This window comes from Moschus berezovskii, chromosome 15 (genome assembly GCF_049115385.1).
Source record: "Moschus berezovskii isolate FMDL1 chromosome 15, NW_MosBer_1.0, whole genome shotgun sequence".
NCBI lineage: Eukaryota > Metazoa > Chordata > Mammalia > Artiodactyla > Moschidae > Moschus > Moschus berezovskii.
In genome coordinates, this window is record NC_142474.1 from 24,201,428 (window position 1) to 24,224,382 (window position 22,955).

The following is a 22,955-nucleotide window of genomic DNA, read 5'->3' on the forward strand; positions in this document are numbered from 1 at the left end:
AGCATAGCTCTCGTCTGCTTCTGGCTGAGCCCCCTTCTTGTGAGAGGCCCGGAGGGGCTGAGGGCCCATTCCCCACCCAGTCCCTTGCACACCCTGGTCCTCTGGTCCCCGGGCATTCCAGAGAAAACCACCCCACATGGTTTAGGTTTGATTACTCCACACTCATCAGGATCATGATTTTGCAACACCTCTTGATGCCCAAGAAGCATCTGTGAGTTTCTTTTCCCTTTATTAAAAAAAAAAAAGTAGGAACTTAAAACAACAACAGAGCATTTCAGAGGCACAGACTTTTGCAGAAGAGAAGCTAGTGGTCTGGCCAGGCGAGGGGCTCTCGCTGACCTCAGGGAGACAAAGAGTGAGGCCTTGGGGGACAGGGCCCCCAGAGTCTGTTGGAGGCAGTGACAGGGGATCTGCCTGTGCCAGGTGGAGGGGAGCCCGAGGGTGGGCACTGTCTCTGGGAAGGGTTGTCCTTCTTTATCACCTTCAGCCTCTCCTCTGGCCCGCTGACACCCCCATTCCCAGGCCACCCTGGGGCCCTGGGGTCTCATGCTCTCCTTGTTCTTAGCTGCTGGCAATGCTAATGCAGGAAGCACCACTTTCTGGGGAGTTAGGAGAGCAAAGGAAAAGGGAGGCACTTGATGGTGGAACGACAGGCAGTGAGGAGATGCCTCTTCCTGCTGGTGTATGGCCTCGGCTGGTGGTTGGGGGGGTGCCACAGGCTGGGGTGTCAGGGGTGAGGTGGGTGAGGAGGGGAATCCTCCCTTACTCCTGACCCGACAACTTCCTCCCCACCTCCCCAGGGCTCCTAAGGCTGCTTCTCACAGCTGTGGGTGTGCTGAGCAGGTGAGCAAGTGGAAGCCACAGCCCATGGGATCCCTAGGTGACCTTGGACAAGTCCCTTCTCGGCCTCAGTCTCCCCAGAGGTACAACACGCTGGAGGAGCTGTGAGGACGGAGTGGCCTGGAGAATCTCGAAGTTCCTTTCAGCCTGCATGGCCTCTTCTGGGATGAGCTGGGATGCAGGACATAGGTGACCAGGGGCTCGGAAGCAAGGTCCAGGGCACCTTGAGAGGGAGGGTGCTGAGGGAGCGCTGATGGAAGCAGCAGGCAGCTTCCAGAAGGGTGGACTCGGCACAAGGCTGGCTGTCCAGCCAGAGGCCCCGTCACGGCTCCTCCATGGCCAGCAGGGGTATCCGGAAGCCTGCGGAGCCTCTTCCAGGGGCTTCCCAGGGAAGCTGCGGGCTGTGGAGATGCCTCTTGGGATTGGCTAGAGCTGGAGGCACCCACAGCCCTGGGTTCCAGAGTCTCCTCTGGAGTGGAAGTGCGGCTCTCAGGACTCAACAAGCCTGCCTGGGCTGTGGCCTGGGCCCCGCTCTTAGAAACACCTTCTCTGCAATGGGGCTGAGGAGGGTCAGGGAAAGACCTAGAAAAAGAGGTGCGCTTTCTTCAAGGAGGAATGGAGAGTGAGGAGTTGGGGGGTGGGGTGCACAGGAGCTGGTTTCTGTCTTAGTGTGTGTGTGGTGCGGGGGACACAGTGAAGAAAAACAGGAGGAAAGGAAAAGATGAAAGGAAAGGAAGAAAAAGGAGAAAGGAAGGTCAGAAGGAGGGGAAAAGCGAGGTGGCAGAAATGTAGGAAATGGAGGAGAAAAAGGAGATGTGAGTGAGGAAAGAACAGGGAAGGGAGAGGACGCGGAACAGCTCGAGTGAAGGGGCGAGAGGGAACTCTTGCAGCGCCGCCGCCCTGGCTGCGGGCTGGGCGCCTAGGTGGGCGCTGGCCGGGGCCTCCCGGCACGCCTGCCGTCCAGCTTCCGGTCCTTGCGCAGGCGCCGCTCTCTCTGGCCCTTCTTCCGACTGGGGTTTCTCTCTGCAACAAGAGCACAGAGTGGCGTTGCTGAGGCCATCCGGACAGACGAGCCCCCCACCCCACCCTGCAGCAGGCTCAGAATGACACGGGGGTGCTGACCTGACAGCCAACCCTTTTGGGAGTTAGGACGGCAGCATCACGTCCCCTAAACCGGACACTCTCAGTTTCTTAGGGGCTGAAGAGGGCACTGACTTGCGGGGCACCACCCATGCTGGGCATCTGCCTCATTAGGCCTCGAGGTCCATGTGGGGCCCCCTTTGTCCAGAGCTATGAAGAAGGAAATGGCAACCCACTCCAGTGTTCTTGCCTGGAGAATCCCAGGGACGGGGGAGCCTGGTGGGCTGCTGTCTATGGGGTCGCACAGAGTCGGACACGACTGAAGCGACTTAGCAGCAGCAGCAAGGTGGCTTCCAGGGCCGGAGGAGGGGCCGGGGGGTGGGGGAACAGGGGCCAGGGGGTGGGGGAACAGGGGCCCAAGTGCCCTCACTGCGAGGTTTACCCGGCTCTTTGCTGGAGACTCAACACCTTTCACCGGGGTCTGAGCACCAACCTCCCCACTTAGCTCCTGGCCCAGCTCTGCCCTCAAACAGCAGTGACAGCAGCACTTGGCTGATGCTCCCGCTGTTGCCAGCTATGGCTCCAGGTGCCCAGTGTATCTCATCTCCAGGATATCCAGGAGGCAAGGGCAGCCCGGATGCCCCATATGATGCTGTCATTGGGGTCTGTACCCACTGGCTCTCCCACTGTGGGGAGTGGATGCAAACCCTAGACCTGCCGGGGAATCCTGACCCCGCTGTGCCCCCAGCTCCCCACGGAGTTGGGGTGAGGGTCTAACACAAATACACAATCAAGTCCCATTTCTCAGGTGAGGCAACTGAGGCCCAGGAGGGCCCTCGCTTACTCAGAGGCACAGCCTAAGCTGGAGTTGTGGGCGTTACTTTTGAGTGACTCCCAGCTCACCTGGAGCAAAAGACCACGTCACCTCCGTGGCCTGTCCCCCAACCCCCGCCCTTGCTCACATCATCCTGGTCACTGGCAGGTTCATGCCACTGCTACACCTTCACACTGGCTGTGCCCTCTGCCTGGAATACTCTTCCTGTTGTGAGCGATTATCAATAAGCAAGAAGACAGAGGCATGGGTGGGAGCAAAAAAGTGAAAGCTGCTCAATTGTGTCCACCTCTTTGTGACCCCATGGACTATACAGTCCATGGAATTCTCCAGGCCAGAATACTGGAGTGGGTAGCCTTTCCCTTCTCCAGGGGATCTTCCCAACTGAGGGATTGAACCCAGCTCTCCTGCATTGCAGGTGGTTTCTTTACCAGCTGAGCCACCAGGGAAGCCCAAGAATACTATCCCTTCTCCTGCGGATCTTCCCGACCCAGGAATTGAACTGGGGTCTCCTACATTGCAGGCTGATTCTTTACCAACTGAGCTATCAGGGAGTCTGGTGGGACCAAGGACAGCCCTAAATTTCTGGTTTAAAAGTGTCTGCACATCCAGGCCATCTTCTTGCATCACTGGCCCCACACTCTTCTACAGGAGCTTCTGGGTGCTTCCTCAGGTCTGGGGGTCTCTTCGTTTCTCTGGTCCCATCTCAAACTCATTCCCTGTCCCCAGCTGCCCACCATGTGTGGGACAGTCCCCCCGGAAGAAGGCTCATCCCATCCAGTTCCCTAACGGCTGCCCTAGCTAGCTTCATGTAGTGAGGAATCCGCTCGCTCAGAGCCAAACTCTGTCTCGTGTGTGAATGAATGCCAAGTGCTGTGGAACACTTGTCCCGTTGCTGACTATTCTAGGGCCACCAGTGTGCTGTCAGTGAGGAGGTGAGACGGCTCTGTTGGACTTTACAGAGAACTGGTCGCCATTTGGGAAACTGGGTCTCTGATGGCAACGTGGTGGTGCCTGAGGCCCTGACTGTGGACGGCTACCACCTTCAGTGTGATGTTCCTTCAGTCAGTACTCTCTGGTGTACTGGACCCGAGCACGGCCATAATGAAATTTGCTTCTCCTTAATTAGGCACTATGTGTAGGTGCCTGCTAAGTCCCTTCAGTCATGCCCGACTCTTTGTGACCCTATGGATCATAGCCCACCAGGCTCCTCTGTCCGTGGGATTCTCCAGGCAAGAATACTGGAGTGGGTTGCCAAGCCCTCTCCAGGGGATCTTCCTGATCCAGGGATCAAACTCTCATCTCTAATATTTCCTGCATTGGCAGGCATGTTCTTTACCACTAGTGCCACCTGGGAAGCCCAGTTAGGTACTATACTGATATATATTTTTTTAATGTCCAGTCCATATGGGCCACGTTATCCATGACTTTGTTTTCAGAGTGTCAAGGGGGTGTCCCAACTCCTTTATTATAGGAGGTATCAGTCTGAAGGGGTCTCAAACCCCTGCTAGACAAGCTTGATCTTCCCAAGGGGTCTGAGGCTGCCCCTGGCAGGTGGACACTGGGGAGGGCAATGCTCAACGCACAGGACGGTGTGGCTAGTGGGGGCCTTCGGGCAGCCTTGTGCTGTGCTGTGCTGTCCTGAGTCACTCAGTTGCCTTCGACTCTTTGTGACCCCATGGACTGTAGCTCACCAGGCTCCTCTGTCCATGGGGATTCTCCAGGCAAGAATACTAGAATGGGCTGCCATGCCTTCCTTCAGGTGGTCTTCCCAACCCAGGGATTGAACCCAGGTCTCCTGCATCCCAGGCGGTTCTTTACCATTTGAGCCATTAGCGAAGCCCTCAGGCAGCCCTACAGGGACACTTTGTGGGGTCTGGGTCCCGTGGTCACTACGCCCTGCCTATTGCCCACCATGCCCACCCTGGTGCTCACCTCCTGGGCAGGGCCTCCGGATGGGGCATTTCCTTGACTCAGACAGCACCTGGCAGGTGGCTGCCTCCTCCCGCCCGGGCTGGCCAGCCTCCCGCACGCGGGTCTCCAGGCCCCAGGCCGAGCCACAGGTCTTCCCGTTGTGTGTACAAGGGCTCCAGCTGCCCCAGGGGCTCAGCTCACACTCCTCTGGGAGGGGAGGGGGAGACAGACAGACAGATGGGGTCAGTTGACAGTAAGTGTCCCTCAGATCAAGTGCAGGGTCTGATGGGTTCAGCTCCCTGAAGACATCATCTCCATGTGTTAGAGTCCCAGGCTATCATTAAGAGGCCAAGGGGGAACGTTTAAACAGCTACTTAGGAGATCCTGGGATGACAGCGGTACTAATGTAAACACAGCCCACTGCGGGCCAGAAGCCTGAGTGACCGACTGGGTGGCTTTAAAGGGGAAGGCTTCCCTGAGGAGGTGACACAGGAGCCAGAGGAAGACCAGACTTATCAGGTGGCAGCGGTAAGAAGTGCATCCCAGGTAGGTCGGCACAGTCCTGGAGGCCTGGCCATCCTGTGTGGGGCACGAGGATGCTGTAGTGAGGGGCAGAGTGAAGGTTCACGATGGGAGGGACAGGAGGCAGGCTGTAAGGCTGGCTGGAAGACCTGGTTTCTGAACCTGATCCTGTGCCTCTGATAAGCTTTAGGAGGTGGGAGTTATGCTGTGCTGTTGTGGGGAAAGACGAGGTCACGGACAGAAAAGGTAGGGAGTGATTTTTTTAAAAATATATGAATATATAATATATAGTATTCTTTCACATTTGGTTCTTTTAAGAGTCCTGGAAAGGTAGTCAGAGAACAGGGCAGCCCTTAATACCTCCACTTCGCAGATTAGGACACGGAGGCCTAGAGCAGGTAAAGGGTAAGCTGAAGCTCCAATTCTTTGGCCATCTTATGCAAAGAGCCGACTCATTGGAAAAGACCTGGCTGCTGGGAAAGAGGGAGGGCAGGAGGAGAAGGGGGCGACAGAAGAGATGGCTGGATGGCCTCGCTGACTCAATGGACAGACTTTGAGCAGGCTCCAGGAGATGGTGAAGGACAGGGGAGCCTGGCGTGCTGCAGTCCACGGGGTCAGAAGAGTCGGACACGACTGAGCGCCTGAACAGCAGCTGGGGAAAGAGGCGTGTGCACAGCAGAGCAGCGAGTGCTGACGGCCCAGTGGGGCCCAGTGACCCGGTCTCCAGGAACCACGGTCCTTCACAGATGCACTCAGCTGGCAAGCAGACTGAGCACCTGCCATGTGCCACCTGCTGTGTGGGGTGCCGAGCTGAGGCGGGGAAGGGACAGCCCCGGGTCTGCCTCCCAGAGCTCACCGTCTACAGCAGTGGGGCTGGCAGGGCAGGGCGCTTGTACAGACATGGGGAAGCACCGGCAGCAGCAGGAGATGGCCCCATCCTGAGCCACCTGGTGGGCTTCCTGGAGGAGGAGACTCCTGATTTGAGTCTTGAAGTGGGCACGGGGAGGTCAGCCAGATTCAGGGAGGCGCAGAAAGGACAAGTGCTCCAGTTGAAAGAAGTAAAAGTGTTAAATCGCTCAGTTGTGTCTCTTTGTTGACCCCATGACTGTAGCCCACCAGGCTCCTCTGTCCATGGGATTCTCCAGGCAAGGATACTGGAGTGGTTTGCCGTTCCCTGCTCCAGGGGATCTTCTTGACCCTGGGATCGAACCCAGGTCTCCTGCATTGCAGGCAGATTCTTTATCATAACGAGCCACCAGAAAAGCCCATAGTTGAAATACCCCAAGCGAAATCCCCGGATGACTCTGCCCTCCATGGGGAAGCTGGAGCAGAGACTCAAATGGGGGAGGAAAAACCTGATAGGGTGGGAGAGGTGGCAGATGGGGACCACACTGCCCACAGCCTGGGGAACAATGGGAGCCACTGAGGGGCCTTGAGCAGAAGAGAAACCTGATCGGATTGTCATTCTCAGATCATCGCTCTGGCTTCTGGAATGAGAGACAGCGTGGGCTGCAGACAGAGAGACTGGAGGCAGGCATATGGACAAGAGGCTGTGGCCAAGATCCTAGCAATGGGCAGAGGGTGGGGAGAGAAAGGGATGTATGGGTGTAGGATGGGGAAAAAGGGAAAGGAAGGCTGGGGCAAGTTCGGGAGCTTTATTCTGCTTCATTTCCCCCAAAGTTTTTTTACCACCTAACATCTGTATTTATTCTTGTGTGTCTTCTGTCTCCCCTGTAAAATATCATGTCTACAAGGGCAGAAACTGTGTCTGTTTTGTTCACTAATATGTCCTCAGCAACTTGGAAAGTGCCTAGAGCATAGAAGATGCTCTAGCAAATATTTCCAGAGTGGGTGAACGAGATTGGATTGGATGTAGGATGACAGGCAGGAGTCCACAGTGATGCCCATGCTTCCAGGATGGCCATCCTGTGAGGGGTGGAGGAGGCCATTGATGGAGGAAGCCCAGAGGAAGCACCAGGCAGGGGGTGGGCAGGGAGGGAAGAAGGCACCCACAGGGCAGGTGAGGGTGTGAGTCTGCCGCCCGTGAGAAAATGAAGCTGAGGAGAGCGAGTTAGGAGCCATTGGTGTTTGGAATGACCGTGAACATGAGCCCAGAGAGACTGTGTGGGCAGAGAGATGTGACTCAGGTGAGAACGCTGGAGAAGAGCCTCATAAAAGGACAGATCACAGAAGCGGTGCTCACACAGGAATCTGAAAAGGAGTAGGGGGGAAACAGAGCAGTCATGACAACTAATATAACAGGTAATAATGATGACATATATTGAGCACTTACTGGGCCAGCTACTGTATTAAGTACTTTAAAGTGTATTAATTAATTTACCCCTTACAACAACCCTCTCCCATGAAGTAGGTTTTATGTTCTATTGTAATTTTTTTTAACATTGGGAGAAACTGAAGGACAGAGAGCTTAACTGACTTGCTCAAGGTCACTAATGGGTGATTTTTGAGATAGCACTTGAACCCAGGTCTTACTCCAAAACCAATGCTCTTCTTCTGTGCTCTGCAGCCGCCTTTGGCAATAATAATGATGTAGATGTTGGCAGTAATAGTAATCATCACAATGGTGCCTATGATGGGTCTGGTGTATTGAAGGGTTCCTGTGTGTCCCTGACATGGCGTTGGGTTTCCCATCATCACGTGACATTCTGCTACGGTTTCTTCCAGGTCTCCTGACACCCCTCACCAGCCCCTGCTCCAAGGAGGGAGGGGACAGGGCAGGGCGAGGATGCCCCCACTCACCCTGGCACTCCCGTGTGCTCTGCTGGGCCGTGGTGCCTGGCGGGCAGGTGGGCAGACACTTTCCCTTGTACAGGTAAAACCGCCTCTTGCACTGGATGCAGAAGTCCTGGCTGAAGCAGCTTTCACAGGTGGCTCCGCATTCTGTAATACAGCCAGGACCAGCCCTGGTGAGGGGAGCTGCCTGGGGAGGGGACCCTCTGGGACTGCCCAGGACTGGGGAGGGTCTCTGAGTGACCCAAGCTCTGTAGTACTGGGGTCCGGATTCAGTGTGTCTCTGGAGAAGGGAATGGCAACCCACTCCAGTTTTCTTGCCTGGAAAATTCTGTGGACAGAGGAACCTGGTGGACTACAGCCCATGGAGTCACAAAGAGTCGGACACGATTGAGTGACTAACATTTCATTCGAAGCCCAGACTTGTCCACAGACAGGGCTGCATTCCAGAACTCCTTTTCCCATTTGAACTGAGGCTCAGTGGGGGCAGGTGTCATGTCCAAGGTAACATGGTTATTTTGATTCTCTTTATCATTTGGGCTGAGGCTCAGAGAGAGCAAATACCTTGCCTGAAGTCACACAGTGAATCTGGGCTGGGAGCGAAGACTCCCTACTCCACTTCCACCAAAGCTCAAAGATGGTCATGATTTGCCCAGCTCACAGTGAAAACCAAAGTTAGGAGTTAGGACTCCTTTTCGCATTGAGCTAGGCCCAGGGAGAGTGAGTAGCACGCCAAAGGCCACAGACCAAACCAGTGTAGAGGTGGAAGTTCCCTGCCCTGTTAGTGTTGAGCTCAGAGAGGACACTGGCTTGCTTAGGGCTTCAGAGCCAGCCTGAAAGCAAGCATATATCTGAGTCTGGGCTCAGGCATACACGACTTCCCCAGGGGCAGCTGTGTTAGGTGAGAGGTGGGATGTCGACCAGGAGTGCGCAGGAGCGCAGTGCTAGCATAGGATAAGGGAGGGGCCACATACTTTTGCACCTGTTGACTTCCTGGCCGCGGACGCCGAAGTAGCCAGCGGGACAGTCGTGCACACACTTGCCGTACTGGCGGATACCTTCCCGGCGGATGAACAGGAAGAGCCTCTGCTGGCAGGTCGAGCAGCCATTCTCCTCTGAGCAGATAACACAGCCTGTGCAGTTGCCCCCCAGACCAGTGCCCACTGCCAGCCAGACCAGAGTGGAGGGTGGGGAAAGGGAGAGAGAGAGAGTGAAACCACATGTGTCAGCAGCTCAGACTGTCTCATTGGGATAGAACAGTAATTGAGCATGTGGCCATCCAAATGACTGCACTTCCAATGCAACTAGATCATGTGACTTTGGTCATGTGACCAAAACCTGGCTAGTAGGTTATAAGGTAAAGCAGTGTGTATGCAACTTCTAGAAAGCTTAAAGGGCAGGGCATGCCCTTTGTCATCCCCTGATCCTTCCTGTTGGGTGGAATGTGAACACGAGGGCTGGAGCACAAGCATCTATTTTGGATCATGAGGTATAGACCATGTGTTAAAGATGTTGGAGAAATAAGATTAAAAGTTCGGTCACTCGCTGACATATTTAATCTTCACTAATATAGTGTGTATTTTTGAGTGTGTTTGTGGTGCACATGCATGAGGGGGTGGGAGAAGACCCTCGTTTCCCTGCTGCCTTTCTGAACAATACTTCATTCCTCACTGATGCCATTATCAAGGGCTCCCAGCATCCTCAAGTACAGCAAGTAAAGGGAAGGAACTTTTTGTTCCAGAAGTGGCAACCAAAGCTGGAGAGAAAAAAGTGAGAAATACCCTACAAAGAAAGCTCCTCCTGGGCTTACAGGGAGTCTCTGCCATCCGACCACCTCTGATCATGCTGACACCAAGACAGGAGGACTCAGGAGAGTTAGGAGCTGTCAACTTGGGGAAGAAGGGGTTGCTGTGGCTTCCCCTCACTTCCCAAACCCCCAAACCAAGTGAGAGGAGATGCAAGGGTACCCCTCACAGAGACTGTTGCCTGCATAAAGGGGGTGACCAGCACCTCACACCCCGGTTGGATGTTAGCTTGTGTGGCAGCCCCACAGGTCTGCTCCTTCCAGTACCACTTTGAGCACAGAAAAGAGACCAGAGAGGGAAGGGCCAGGCTGATGGGGGAGGCAACAGAAGAAACTGCACATCCTTTATGGCCAGCGTGAGGGGTTCTCAGTGGCAAGTCTCCCCAGGAGGAGTCAGGCTCAAGAAGCCTCACCTAAGAAGGCTGGTTTCTAGCAGGCTCCCCAGCAAGAGGCAGTCGGGTGGACCACTGCGGGTAGGTGGGAGCTGGGGAGAGTCAGAAAGTAACCAGGTGTCATTAAGGGACAGGAAAGCGCCAGGCAACTTCAAAGAGGCAGAGATTAGGGAAACACGAAACTTACCTGTTTATACCTCACCAAGTTCAGCTTGTTTAATAAACTATCTTGGCACTATGTAAGCCCACTGGCCCTGAGATGTGACCTCACCAACAAAGGGCAAAGAAACCCTCTATTGGCTTGTGGTGATCTCTGCCAGCTGGCAGAATAGGACTCAGATTAGAAATTATGTTCAATGACAGAGAAACAGAAGGGTATTTTCTGAAAACTGAGTTTGTGGTCGGAGACTCGGCCTGATACAGGCATGGGTGGTGGTGCTACCCATTTTGCAACTGAAGAAACAGAGGCTCGAAGAGGTGAAATGACACACCCAGCATCCCCCAGAATCAGTGGTGCAGGGACCCATGTCAGTCAGCACCACACTGCCACTCGGCGCATTTGCTCAGGGCCTCCTCTGTGTCAGGCAAAGCCTGGGGCTGCAGGCATGAACAACATGTGGCCCTGCTGTTCTGGGACCTTACAGCCTGGTTGGGAGGGTTGCAGCCCACAAAAGTGACTGTAATAGCAACGCAGATGGTGACAAAGCGAAAATCTTACTAACTGTTGTCTCTCGGAAGGGTTTAGGGATCAAGCAGCCCAACCCCTGCAGCTTCACTGGGGACCCAGAGGCCAGAGAAGGTGGAGGCTTCCCCAAGGTCAGGCAGCCAAATAGCAAAGAAATTCCAATTAGAGCTATTGCAGTATTTGTAGAGTGAGATTTCAACATGCTGCAGAAAAAACAACCCAACAAGGACTCGCCCCTGACCTGGGAGGGTGCCAGTGTGTGTGCATGCTTGCATGTGTATGGACAGGTGATGGATCTCAACTACCATCGTTCATCACCAGGTCTTTGAAGAGCTGTTGGCTCTGTCTCTTGCTGCATCCTTGATCCCAGCTGTTGGTAGGGTGCCCTCTAGTGCCTTGCTGTTGTAATGACACCCCTGACTTGAATCTGATGGCCTCACTCCGGCTTTCATCACATCTCTAGAACTCATTAGAAAGGGCAATGCTGTTCCTCCCATTTCCCCATGGTTACAGATGTAGAGACTTGAGTGCTAATTTTATGAATAATAAGTGATGACAACTAGAGTTTGTACAATGTTGCTCTAGAACCAGACTTGATGGCTCCTCAACTTGACTATGCGTAAGAATCTCTAGGGAGGCTTGTAAAGCCTCTAGGCCCAGGAATGTACATTTAAACAAAACCAAAATAGACATAATTGGCCTTTTGTGTGTGTCTTTTCTTGCTCACAATCTCCTTTCCCTGAGAACCAGACCTGGCAACTATGCTTGTACAGCTTGACCCTGTCCCCTAGCCAGTGACGGACAGGCTGTACCAAGGCCTGACAGGTCATCCAGGCTGGGACCATTAGACCATCTCTCTAGAGAATTTTGACTGTGGGCAGACAGACCATGGTTTAGGATGGCCCCTTAACCTAAGGATATTTGCAGGAGGGCAGGGTGGCCTATTCCAGTATACAAGTGTGAGAAGCTTTGCTGGGTACTAGCACTCTTTTCTAGCAAAGGCCCCATTTCTGACTTTGAGGTTCATGTGGTACCATCTTTGTCCAGATGCATCTAACGTGGGCTTGAGCAATCAGCATCAGGTCCCCTTGACTGCAGTGACTGGTCCAGACACAGGCATATGTTTCAACAGAAGCTAGTCTTAGGATTGTGTGTGTGTGTATTTACACTCTTTGATTTGAGAAGATGTAGATCAGAGTTGGTGGACAGTGCATGAGGGGAGAGGGCCCCAAGAACGGAGGCCACACAAGAGATCGCCTGTGCATCTGATCTACTCCTGGGAGGGTCCATAACGTCTCCTTCTCTTCTAAAACCATTTTGAGTATGGTTTTCTGTGTCTTGCAGACAAAGACTCCTGACTACACAGAAGCACAGAGAGAGAGAGAGAAATAAATCAGACGCAGAGAGAGAGAGAGAGAGGAAATAAAACTTCATGGGGCCCAGATGGTCAGAGTTTCTGAGCATCTTCTAAGTCCAATTCCTAGTCCCCAAAGTCTTGGCTCACTCCATAGTCCCAAAGAAAGTCACTAGTTAACGTGAGGTTGCTCTCCTTACGTCAAATTACAATCAGAACGACGTAGGTCACCAGGTAAGTGGAGCCCAACAGGTCATGGTGAAGCAGCTCAGCTTTAGCAAAGCTGAGGGCCTGAAGCTCTGCCCACTCAGCCTGACCACATGGCACACTAAGGGGCCCTGGGGTTCTAGGGCACATGCTTTGAAAACCTCTGGCTCCTTCTGTACCTCGACTAGATGCTGTCCTTCATTGCTGCCCTCTCTCCCCTCTGAGGCACATTTCTTATTGAAGTATCAGTATCTGAGCTCTGATTACAACCTCCCTGAGTTTTCTTGGGGCATCACAGGGGATGACACCCCATTTGACTTCTCTTAGTAAATATTTCCCCTCATCAAGACCATCCTCCTGCAGTCAAAGTACCAATGGCCCCGAAAAGATGATCTCGTGTTGCTCCAGCATCCAGAGGGACTTGGAATGACATCAGAGTCACTTTGTTTTTCCTCAAGCCTCCAGGGGATAAGTTGAGATTTGGATGTCCATCTTATGGAGAATGACAGTAGACTTTTTATCACAGCGGGGTTGGTAGTTTACTAAGGGATGCAGACTTATAACAACTCTGAGCACGTGCATTAGACCAAGTTTCAGTAATCCATTCATCCACCCAACCATTCATTCAACAGATAGCTAGTGAGCCTCTACTGTCTGTGAGGTCCAGTGCTAGGGACTCAATGGTTATGAAATGTGGCAGTGATCATGGGAGAAGTACTTCAACTCTCTGGGCCTCAGTCATTCTAGCTGTGAAAGGGGGTGGTACTTAACTTGCAGATGTGATGAAAGCAGACGGTATAATACATGGAAAAGTCTTAGCATAGAGCCTTTCACCCTTGGGATGGTGAAGGGCTCAGGGCAGAGACAGAGGAGGCAGCTTTGGTCTCGGGTGGAGGGCAGTTTATTCTTTCTGTTGGGATCAGGGAATGACCTGTGTTCTTTGAAACGAGGGTTCCCAATCTGAGGGTCACCCACATCCTGAGAATGACTGCAAGCCCCTTGTTTTGATGGGAGTCAATGGTTCAGTGTTTGCAAGTGATCACTATATTTTTTTCATTTAGGGATCTGAGTGGATTCAGAGTCATTTCTGCATTATCATGCCTCCTGCCCATCTTTCCTTGGGGGTTTAAAAGGCACAGGGCGACATCTAGGATCCTGAAAATTACCTGGTCTCTCAGGCAGGCCCATCTCCTTGGCAGCCCACAGTGAGCCTGAAATTGACAAATCCTCAATACCCAAGCCAAGAACTTCAGCTATACTTAAAAAACACACACACAAAAAACTAATTCGCTAACAGTTAAATCAGATTTCACATAAGAAGCTGGAAAAGTTATGAATACTTGCCCACACACCGGGCCTGCATTCCCGCAGGGCAATGCTTGGCTGGAATTCCACAGACGGGGCCTATGCTCTGTGGTTTGCCAAGGTCCCCCACCACTCCCTGTTATTATCCCTGATGCTGAGGGCAAAGGTCAACCGCCATATATTATCATCCATGTATCTTACAGCTGCTTCATTCATTCATATTAGAAGGCAATGAAGAGTAGAGGTTCCCAAACTTGGGCATGCATCAAATTCACCTGGAGGGCTGGTTAAATCACTGATTGCTGAGCCTTCCCCTCAGTTGCTGATACAGTAAGTCTGGGTAGACTCTTGAGAGTCCCTTGTACTGCAAGGAGATCCAACCAGTCCATTCTAAAGGAGATCAATCCTGGATGTTCATTGGAGGGACTGATGCTAAAGCTGAAACTGCAATACTTTGGCCACCTCATGCGACGAGTTGACTCACTGGAAAAGACTCTGATGCTGGGAAAGGTTGGGGGCGGGAGGAGAAGGGGACGACAGAGAATGAGATGGCTGGATGGCATCACCGACTCTGTGGACATGAGTTTGAGTGTACTCCGGGAGTTGGTGATGGACAGGGAGGCCTGGCGTGCTGTGGTTCATGGGGTCGCGGAGAGTCGGACACGACTGAGCGACTGAACTGAACTGAACTGAAGTCTGGGTAGGGCTTGAGAATCTACACTGCTAACAGGTTCCCTGGTGGCTCAGAGGTTAATGCGTCTGCCTCCAATGCGGGAGACCCGGGTTCGATCCCTGGGTCGGGAAGATCCCCTGGAGAAGGAAATGGTAACCCACTCCAGTATTCTTGCCTGGAGAATCCCATGGATGGAGAAGCCTGGTAGGCTACAGTCCACGGGGTCGCAAAGAGTCGGACACGACTGAGCGACTGAACAGGACAGGTTCCTACTTTAAAGAGGAGCAGGGTTAAGAGCCACACTGCTTGAGTTCAAGCAGCTCCACCCCTTATCCTTGTTCACATCCCCTTGAACTAGTGCCTTAGCTGCCCTGTGCTTCAATTGTCCCACCTGTAAAATAGGGATCACACTGACCAACCTGAGAGAACCCTGAGGACCTGAGCAGGCCTGCCAGTTAATGAGGGTCTTAGTAACGTTGCTATCACCACCGCCATGCCTCCGTTGGTGTTTGTGATCTCAGACTTGCTTTGGCAATCAGCGCAGAACTTTTAATTTGATGTCAACATTTTTGAGGTAGAGTTTCTTCACATTTGGGGTGTGCCCAGGGAAGTGTGTCTTGCATGAGAACAGTGTGTGTCATGGTGGACTACAGGATTTAACACAGCTGTCCTGAAGGACTCCCTGGGGGAGAGGAGGATGGAGAAGAAGAAAGAAAGACCACCATCCCCTATCCCAAGGCAGGGCAACCTGAGGAGGGCCAGGCCCTTGAGAATGACCCAGAACCATGTGTGTGTGGGGGGGCCCACACACAGAGAGTGCTGGACGGTGCATTCTCCTATCCCCGCCTGGCAGTGGAAGATGCATGTCACCGATGACCAGAGGAAATAAACAACATCTGGGCTCCCATCTGCCTGCTCAGATCGCCACATATGGGAGGCAGTCTTTGCCACTGGAGGCTGGCTCAGAGGACCCCCGGGCACATTCCTGCCTTGGGAGCAGATTTCACCATCCCCAGCAAGGCATGGGCCCTAGTGATGACTCCTGATTAGAGAGGCTGGGGGCGGGGGAATGTGGAGACACTGTCTCAGCTTTCAGCATGACAAATGCCCATTTTCTGGCTGTGTGATCTTAGGCAAATGACTTCACTATTCTGAACCTGAGTCTCCTCTTTTGCAAAATATGGACAATCGTAGCAACCACCTCTCAGCACTTGTGAGCTCATCCATGCCAAGTACTTAGCACAGCTCATGGCAGATAAATGAGCACAGTTTTAGCTCTTGATTGATGGGACGTGCATGGGAAGCACCCCAAGGGGCTCCCTTGAGAGCTGGGGGTTCATTCTCCTTCAAATTTCCAGTCTTGCATACTGCAGGTACCTGCTATTTCTTAAATGAATGAATGAATGATGGCTTAATAAAAGTTCTCAAAAGCTGTTCTCAGGGAGCCTGCAGTCTAGTTGGGGGAACTTGGTTCATACATTGCCAAGAAAGCTGATGATGTCTGCCCAGAAGAGCTCAGAGCTAAATGAGGGACCCAGGCAGCCAGGAGTTGGGTTCAGACTGCAGTTCATCAGGGATAGTTTTCTGGAGAGGCAGATGTGGGAACTGGAGCAGGACTGGTTTGTGTCAGAAGAAAGGTTTCCTAAGAAAGGTGAGTTTATGACAGTACAGGAGATCCCCTACATAGGAACCTTCAGGCTGTGAACTTTCAAATACGCCAGTGTGTTCAGAGAAAGGATGAAGAGAGACAAGGGGAAGAAGAAGTAACTGAAGAGCCGAGGAGGCTCACAATGCAGGAGACGGCAAGGGGGTGTTCTTTATCTGAGAAGACTGTTCGCTTTTGAGAAACAGGACCTTAACGTAGAAAGGTCCATGAAGTTTGCAGCAGCCGTTCAGAAGGCGATTCAGGCGTGTCATCTGTGATGAGAGCAAAAGCTACTATCCAGATGTCACTGGATCCATTTTTCAAGAGGGTTGAATCCAGCAAGGAACCAGAACCTGTGCCTTCAACGTCAGGCGTGAGTGAAAGTGCAGCTTGCCCCCATCTCCTATGGCTGACAACCCTTCAGCTCCACCGTCTCCCAGCTCCTCTCCCTCCTCCAGTCAGGAACCCTTCTTGCCTCTTCACCTGATGCAGCCCCTGTGTGCCAGAGGCAGCACTGTACTATTGTGCTGTTCAAGGTACTATGCTGGAAGATTAAAAACGGTTTTTTTGTATGAGTTTGTTTTTATGTATTATCTGTGTGAAAGGGATAATAAACCTATTATAGTACAGTATTATATAGCCAATTATGTTGGGTACCTTGGCTAACTTTGTTGGAATTACAGACAAATTGGACTTAAGAATGCACTCTGAGAACAGAACTTGTTTGTATCTAGGGGGCTCACTGTATATAAGTTGGTGGCAGGGAGGGAGCTTGGGCAAGAAGCAGAGAGCAAATCCTTGCTACAGTGTCAATACATGACACCAAAGGTTTAACGGGTAGAACCCTCAGAATATATTAATAATAGGCACACATCCAAAATGGAAACTTGTAATACTTTTCCTCCCTCTGCCCCCCGAAACTGCCCCTCCTGTCCATGTGGGTCAATGGCTACTCCACTTGTGGTCAAACATCTTGGAGTCATCCTGCCTCTTCTCCTTGTGTCCTATCCCATATACAATCTGTCAGAAATCAGTCTACACCAACACCAATTACATTCCCTCCCAATCGCCACTTGCCCTGCTGGCCTCATCCTTGCTGTCCCTCAGACATGCCAAGACCACTCCCAACTCAGGGCCTTTGCACTCGCTTGCCTTCCCTCTGCCTGGAATGCCCTCCCCACATTCATCCACAGGGCTCACCCCCTTGGGGTCTCTACTGGAATGTCCTTCCCCGTGAGACCTCCCTGACCACCTCCCCTGAAGTCACACCCATCGCACATCCCTGTCTCACCCTGCTTTGTCCTTCTCTGTCACTTACCTCCATCTGATATGTGAGGGGTTGGTTTGAGTTTTTGTTATCTCTTTCCCAGCCCTGGAAGGTGAGCTCCAAGAGGGCAAGGGTTAACCACAGTGCCTTGCACAGACTCTACAGCACCTTGCTTTGCTCACTTAAAGTATCCTGTCAAATGCTGCACATCACTGCCTCATCCTTTTTTATAGCTGCTACCCCCTCTATGTAGAGATGCCACATGGTTCATTAGGTACAATGATCGTATCCACTTCAGCAAAGAGGAAACTGAGGTCCAGGGCAATGCTGCTGCTTGCTCGAGGTCACTTACTAAGAGGTAAGTGACTTACTACGAGGTATCTGACTGGATAGTCCGACACAGGCAGTGTGACTGAAGAACCTGAAGGCTTCACCTCAAGGCCACACTGCCTTCCCACTGCCAGTGTATCCCAATGCCTCCTTTAATCCTCCACACAGAGTAACAGGTCCCCTTGCTAAGGCCTTGCTAGGTTTCCTGTGCTGTGCTAAGGCTAGTCTCCTTCAATGTTCATTTGACCTTGATCTGTTCAGTCGCTCAGTCGTGTCCGACTCTTTGCGACCCCGTGGACTGTAGCCTACCAGGCTTCTCCATCCATGGGATTCTCCAGGCAAGAATACTGGAGTGGGTTACCATTTCCTTCTCCAAGGGACCTTCCCGACCCAGGGATCGAACCCGGGTCTCCCACATTGGAAGCAGACGCGTTAACCTCTGAGCCACCAGGGAAGCCTAATTAGCCAGACAATGGCAGTAGAGGTTGTCCCAGGGCTGACCCGCCCTTCTGCATCTTTTTCAATTTCCCTTCATCCTGTGCTCATCTCCCCTTATCTCCATGACATGGAGCAGATCAGTACCTATGTGTTCAATCAGGGGACCCAATGACCGTTTCCCGGTCCTTCAGGTCCCCTCCAGGCTCTCTCTGAGTGATTCTCTTGCCACCACCTGGACTTGGAGGAGTGGGGAAGTACCTTGACCCAGCTCCTGCTTGACTCCTTCTCAGACATTGGTTTCCACCGGCTGGGGAGGTGGGGAGACGGAGGGTGGTAGTGGAGCCAGGGCTCACACCCACATCTGCCGTTTCCCAGCCAGTGGTGAGCCTTAGAATCAAATCCACATCAGAACCCCCTGGGGCTGTACGCATTTTCCTGTTAGACCCTGTATCTCCAATTAGTCTTTTAAAAATAACTGCTCATTTTACTGCACGTGTGCTCAGTCGCTCAGTCACGTCCGACTCTTTGTGACCCCCTATGGACTGCAGCAAGAGAGTTTCAGAAAAACATCTATTTCTGCTTCATTGACTATGCCAAAGCCTTTGACTGTGTCGATCACAATAAACTGTGGAACATTCTGAAAGAGATGGGAATCCCAGACCACCTGACCTGCCTCTTGAGAAACCTGTATGCAGGTCAGGAAGCAACAGTTAGAACTGGACATGGAACAACAGACTGGTTCCAAATAGGAAAAGGTGTACGTCAAGGTTGTATATTGTCACCTTGCTTATTTAACTTATATGCAGAGTACATCATGAGGAATGCTGGGCTGGAAGAAGCACAAGCTGGAATCAAGATTGCTGGGAGAAATATCAATAACCTCAGATATGCAGATGACACCACCCTTATGGCAGAAAGTGAAGAGGAACTCAAAAGCCTCTTGATGAAAGTGAAAGAGGAGAGTGAAAAGGTTGGCTTGAAGCTCAACATTCAGAAAACAAAGATCATGGCATCTGGTCCCATCACTTCATGGGAAATAGATGGAAAAACAGTGGGAACAGTGTCAGACTTTATTTTTTTTGGGCTCCAAAATCACTGCAGATGCTGATTGCAGCCATGAAATTAAAAGACGCTTGCTCCTTGTAAGGAAAGTTATGACCAACCTAGATAGTATATTAAAAAGCAGAGACATTACTTTGCCAACCAAGGTCCGTCTAGTCAAGGCAATGGTTTTTCCCGTGGTCATGTATGGATGTGAGAGTTGGACTGTGAAGAAAGCTGATTGCCGAAGAATCGATGCTTTTGAACTGTGGTGTTGGATAAGACTCTTGAGAGTCCCTTATACTGCAAGGAGATCCAACCAGTCCATTCTTGGGGAGATCAATCCTGGATGTTCATTGGAGGGACTGATGCTAAAGCTGAAACTGCAATACTTTGGCCACCTCATGCGACGAGTTGACTCACTGGAAAAGACTCTGATGCTGGGAAAGGTTGGGGGCGGGAGGAGAAGGGGACGACGGAGAATGAGCTGGCTGGATGGCATCACCGACTCTGTGGACATGAGTTTGAGTGAACTCCGGGAGTTGGTGATGGACAGAGAGGCCTGGCGTGCTGTGGTTCATGGGGTCGCGGAGAGTCGGACACGACTGAGTGACTGAACTGAACTGAACTGATGGACTGTAGCCACCAGGTTCCTCTGTCCATGGAGTTCTCCAGGCAGGAATGCTGGAGTGGGTTGCCATTTCCTTCTTCGGGGAATCTTCCTGGCCCAGGGATTGAACCCACACCTCTTGTGTCTCCTGCATTGCAGGTGGGTTCTTTACTCTTGAGCTACCTGGGAAGCAGTTATTTCATCAGTTACTACCAAATAGCCCATCTCTTTGAAGATATTTATTATGCTTATTGAAAATTAAAAAAAAAAGGATCACCTGGGGCTGCTTATTTAAAACAGTGGTACCCATTTCCACCCCTCGATTTTACGGTGGTTCACCTGGTGTCATATGTGTATGAACTCCTGTGACTTTAAAAAACCACTCTGTGAGGTCAGCCAGGGCTTCCCAAACTAATGAGCATACAAAGTGCCCAGGGCTCTTGGGTTCAAATGCAGATGTTGATGTTAAAGGTCTGAGGTGAGGCCTGAGAGTCTGCTTCTCCACAAAGCTCCCCAGGGATGCTGATGGTGCTGTATTCCAGACCTCATTTTAAGAAGCAAGAAGGCAGGTGCTGTTATCACTTCTTATTTTATGGGAAAGGAAAAGTGAAAGTGTCAGTTGCTCAAGTCATGTCAGACTCTTTGCCACCCCATGGACTGTAGTCCGCCAAGGCTCCTCGGTCCATGGAATTCTCCAGGCAAGAATACTGGAGTGGGTACCCATTTCCTTCCCCAGGGAATCTTCCTGACCCAGGGATCAAACCCAGGTCTCCCGCAATGCAGGTAGATTCTTTACCATCTGAGCCACTAGGGAAGCCAAGAAACCTGCCTTTAGATCCCAGTTCCATACTTCATTCCTTGGGCCTGTTATTGGACCTGTTTGTTCACTATAAGCTAGAGGCAATCATCCACTCACTGGAAAGCCTGTTCCTCCCACAAATATATATCAAGGACCTACTACGAGCCAAGAAGTGTTGTAGATACTGGGCATCCATCAGAGGACAAGACAGCCCTCCTCCTCATGGAGTCTGCACCCTAAAGGAGAGGGAGGGGTCATCTGAGATAGTGACAGCGAATGAAAGGGAACAGTGAGCAGAGGAGAGGAGGCTCTGGCCACAAGACAGGACGCGCTGAGACGCACAAGGAACGTGTCCTGGCAGAGGAACCAGAGGTACAAAGGTCCAGGGCCTTAGCATGGAAGACGGCAGTGGGGCCAGAACACAGAGACTGTCGGAAAGGCAGATCAGCCCAGAGCGAGGCGCTGGGCTCGGAAGAGGCTAGATCTGGGCTTTCCTGGAAGCAAGATGGGGAGACCCTGCCGGATGCAGGCCAACAAGAGTCTGCATCTCAAGAGGTCCCTTTGGGGCTGAGCAGAATGGATGGGAAGGGGCATCAGTGGGAGCTGGGAGCCCCAGCTGGAAGCCTGTGGTCATCTGGGGGGTTCTGGGCCGGGCTACTGGCTGTGAGCAGCAGATGGACAAGTCTTGCTCAAGGGTAATTATGAGAATTAAAAGGTAAGCAGTCTAGTTCATGGTGCAGCAGGTAGCTGGTGTGAGCTGCCATCAGCTCCCTGTCCTCAGCTCTAAAGAGACCTGATCTGAGAATCCCATGATGGCATCTAGCCTGCAGCCTTCTCCAGAGGTGCCTGAATCCCTTCTGCTCCTTCACATCATTGGCTCGGGTAGTGCTTCCATGACCTGCCGTGGCCTCTTCACAGACAAGGTCTCACTCACATCTTGCTCTTCAATTGCTCCCTATACCTGATGTACACCCGCCACCTCCAAGCTGGGCTGAAACCTGAGGCCCTGTCTGGATGGCTCCCCAGGTCATTCTCGAAGGTGAGAAAAACAGAACAGGCGTCTGCCTGCCCAGGCCCCCAGACCAACTGCCCAGCTCAGGAAGGAGATGAATGGAGGCAGCGTGAGGCAGGCAGGAGTCCAGGCCATATACATCTGAGTTTGAATCCCAGCTCTGCAACCTTGACCCTGGTGGAGGAACTTCTCACTTCTCTGAGCCTCACATCTCAGCTGCAAAATGAAAATGATGCTATCAAAGGGTTGTCTGGAGGATGAAGGGAGGTAATAACCTACAGAGCACCTGGCGGCGTGCCCGGTTCATATGCCAAGGACTCACCAAATGGGAGTCAGCTTTATCCTCATTGCTGCCCTGGGTTCAGCTCAGCAATTCCTGGCATGGTGAATAAGAGCTCTGGCTTCAGAGCCCCAGCCTGGCTTCCAACCCAGACGGATGGGGGCTGTGGAAACCTGGGCATGTGGCCTCACCTATCTGGATCTTACTTTCCTCTTCTGTAAAACGGGTCCTATCTCCTGAGATTATGGGTAATTAATGCACGTAAATCACCTGGCACACAGTAGGTGCTCAAAAATGGTATGATGCCAGCAGGGAGGAGCTGAACGGAAGAAGATGACAGAGGCACAGTATACGTGGGGCTTTGCCTAGGAAACCTCTCATGGTCCTGGGGTACTGTCTCCACCACACCAAAACCCAGTCAGTTGGAGGAACCTAAGCTAGCAGGGCCTGGAAATTCCACACCCACTGATAGCTGGTCTCAGTTTTCTCATCTGCAAAATGGGGATTGTAATCCTTCTTATCCATTTAAAGGCAGTACTAACAGCTAGAACCAAGACAAACAGCCACAGCCAGAGACGCTGATCTCTACGAGCTCCTATAGACCCTCTGAAGGACCAGGCCTGCAGAGGGGCAGAGGCAGGCCGATACCTGGTGAATATCTACAGCATGCAGGACCCTGTGCCATCAGGTCCTTCTGTTAAATCACTGCAAACCCATCACAGCCTTGCAAAGCTGGGCTATATTTACCCATTTTTCACAGACTGAAAACTGAGGCTTAGAAAGGTAAAGTGGTTGACCCAAGTACTCACAGCAAAGAGTCAAGTGGGATGCAAACCAGAGCCCTAGCTCTTAACTGCTGGGAGCTGCACCTCCCTGATGGCCTGTTGGCCCCTTCCTGCTACCTCACGCCTGGTGGCTCTTCAAAGGCAGAAAAATGCCTTTGAAAGTCACACATCCCAGAGCCCAAGGCCCACAGAGGGGGGCCCGGAGCTGTGTGGTGCAGGGTCAGGCAGGAGGAGGAGAGAAGAGGCTGCAGGAACGACTCAGTGGTCTTAAGCCTGAAACCACTGGCACTGCAGAGGGAGCCCTTAGCGGGCCTTCAATCTTCAAGTTTGCATTACTCAAAAATGTCCTGAGTGCCAGTTTCTTTCTTTTTCCTTTAACAGGGAGGGGG

General features: G+C 52.1%; 1 protein-coding gene across 1 annotated transcript in view; it reads right to left on the reverse strand.

Moving 5' to 3' along the window:
* Positions 1 to 229: 229 nt before the first annotated feature.
* Positions 230 to 22,955, reverse strand: part of RSPO4 (R-spondin 4) — a 35,057-nt gene continuing 12,331 nt past the window's right edge. Inside the window, exons 2-5 of the mRNA XM_055425318.2 lie at positions 8,914 to 9,102; positions 7,949 to 8,089; positions 4,688 to 4,873; positions 230 to 1,863 (exon numbers count right to left, since the gene is read on the reverse strand). Of these exons, the coding sequence (XP_055281293.2) occupies positions 1,760 to 1,863; positions 4,688 to 4,873; positions 7,949 to 8,089; positions 8,914 to 9,102 (620 nt within the window). The 3' untranslated portion in view covers positions 230 to 1,759. The remainder of the gene's footprint in view (positions 1,864 to 4,687; positions 4,874 to 7,948; positions 8,090 to 8,913; positions 9,103 to 22,955) is intronic.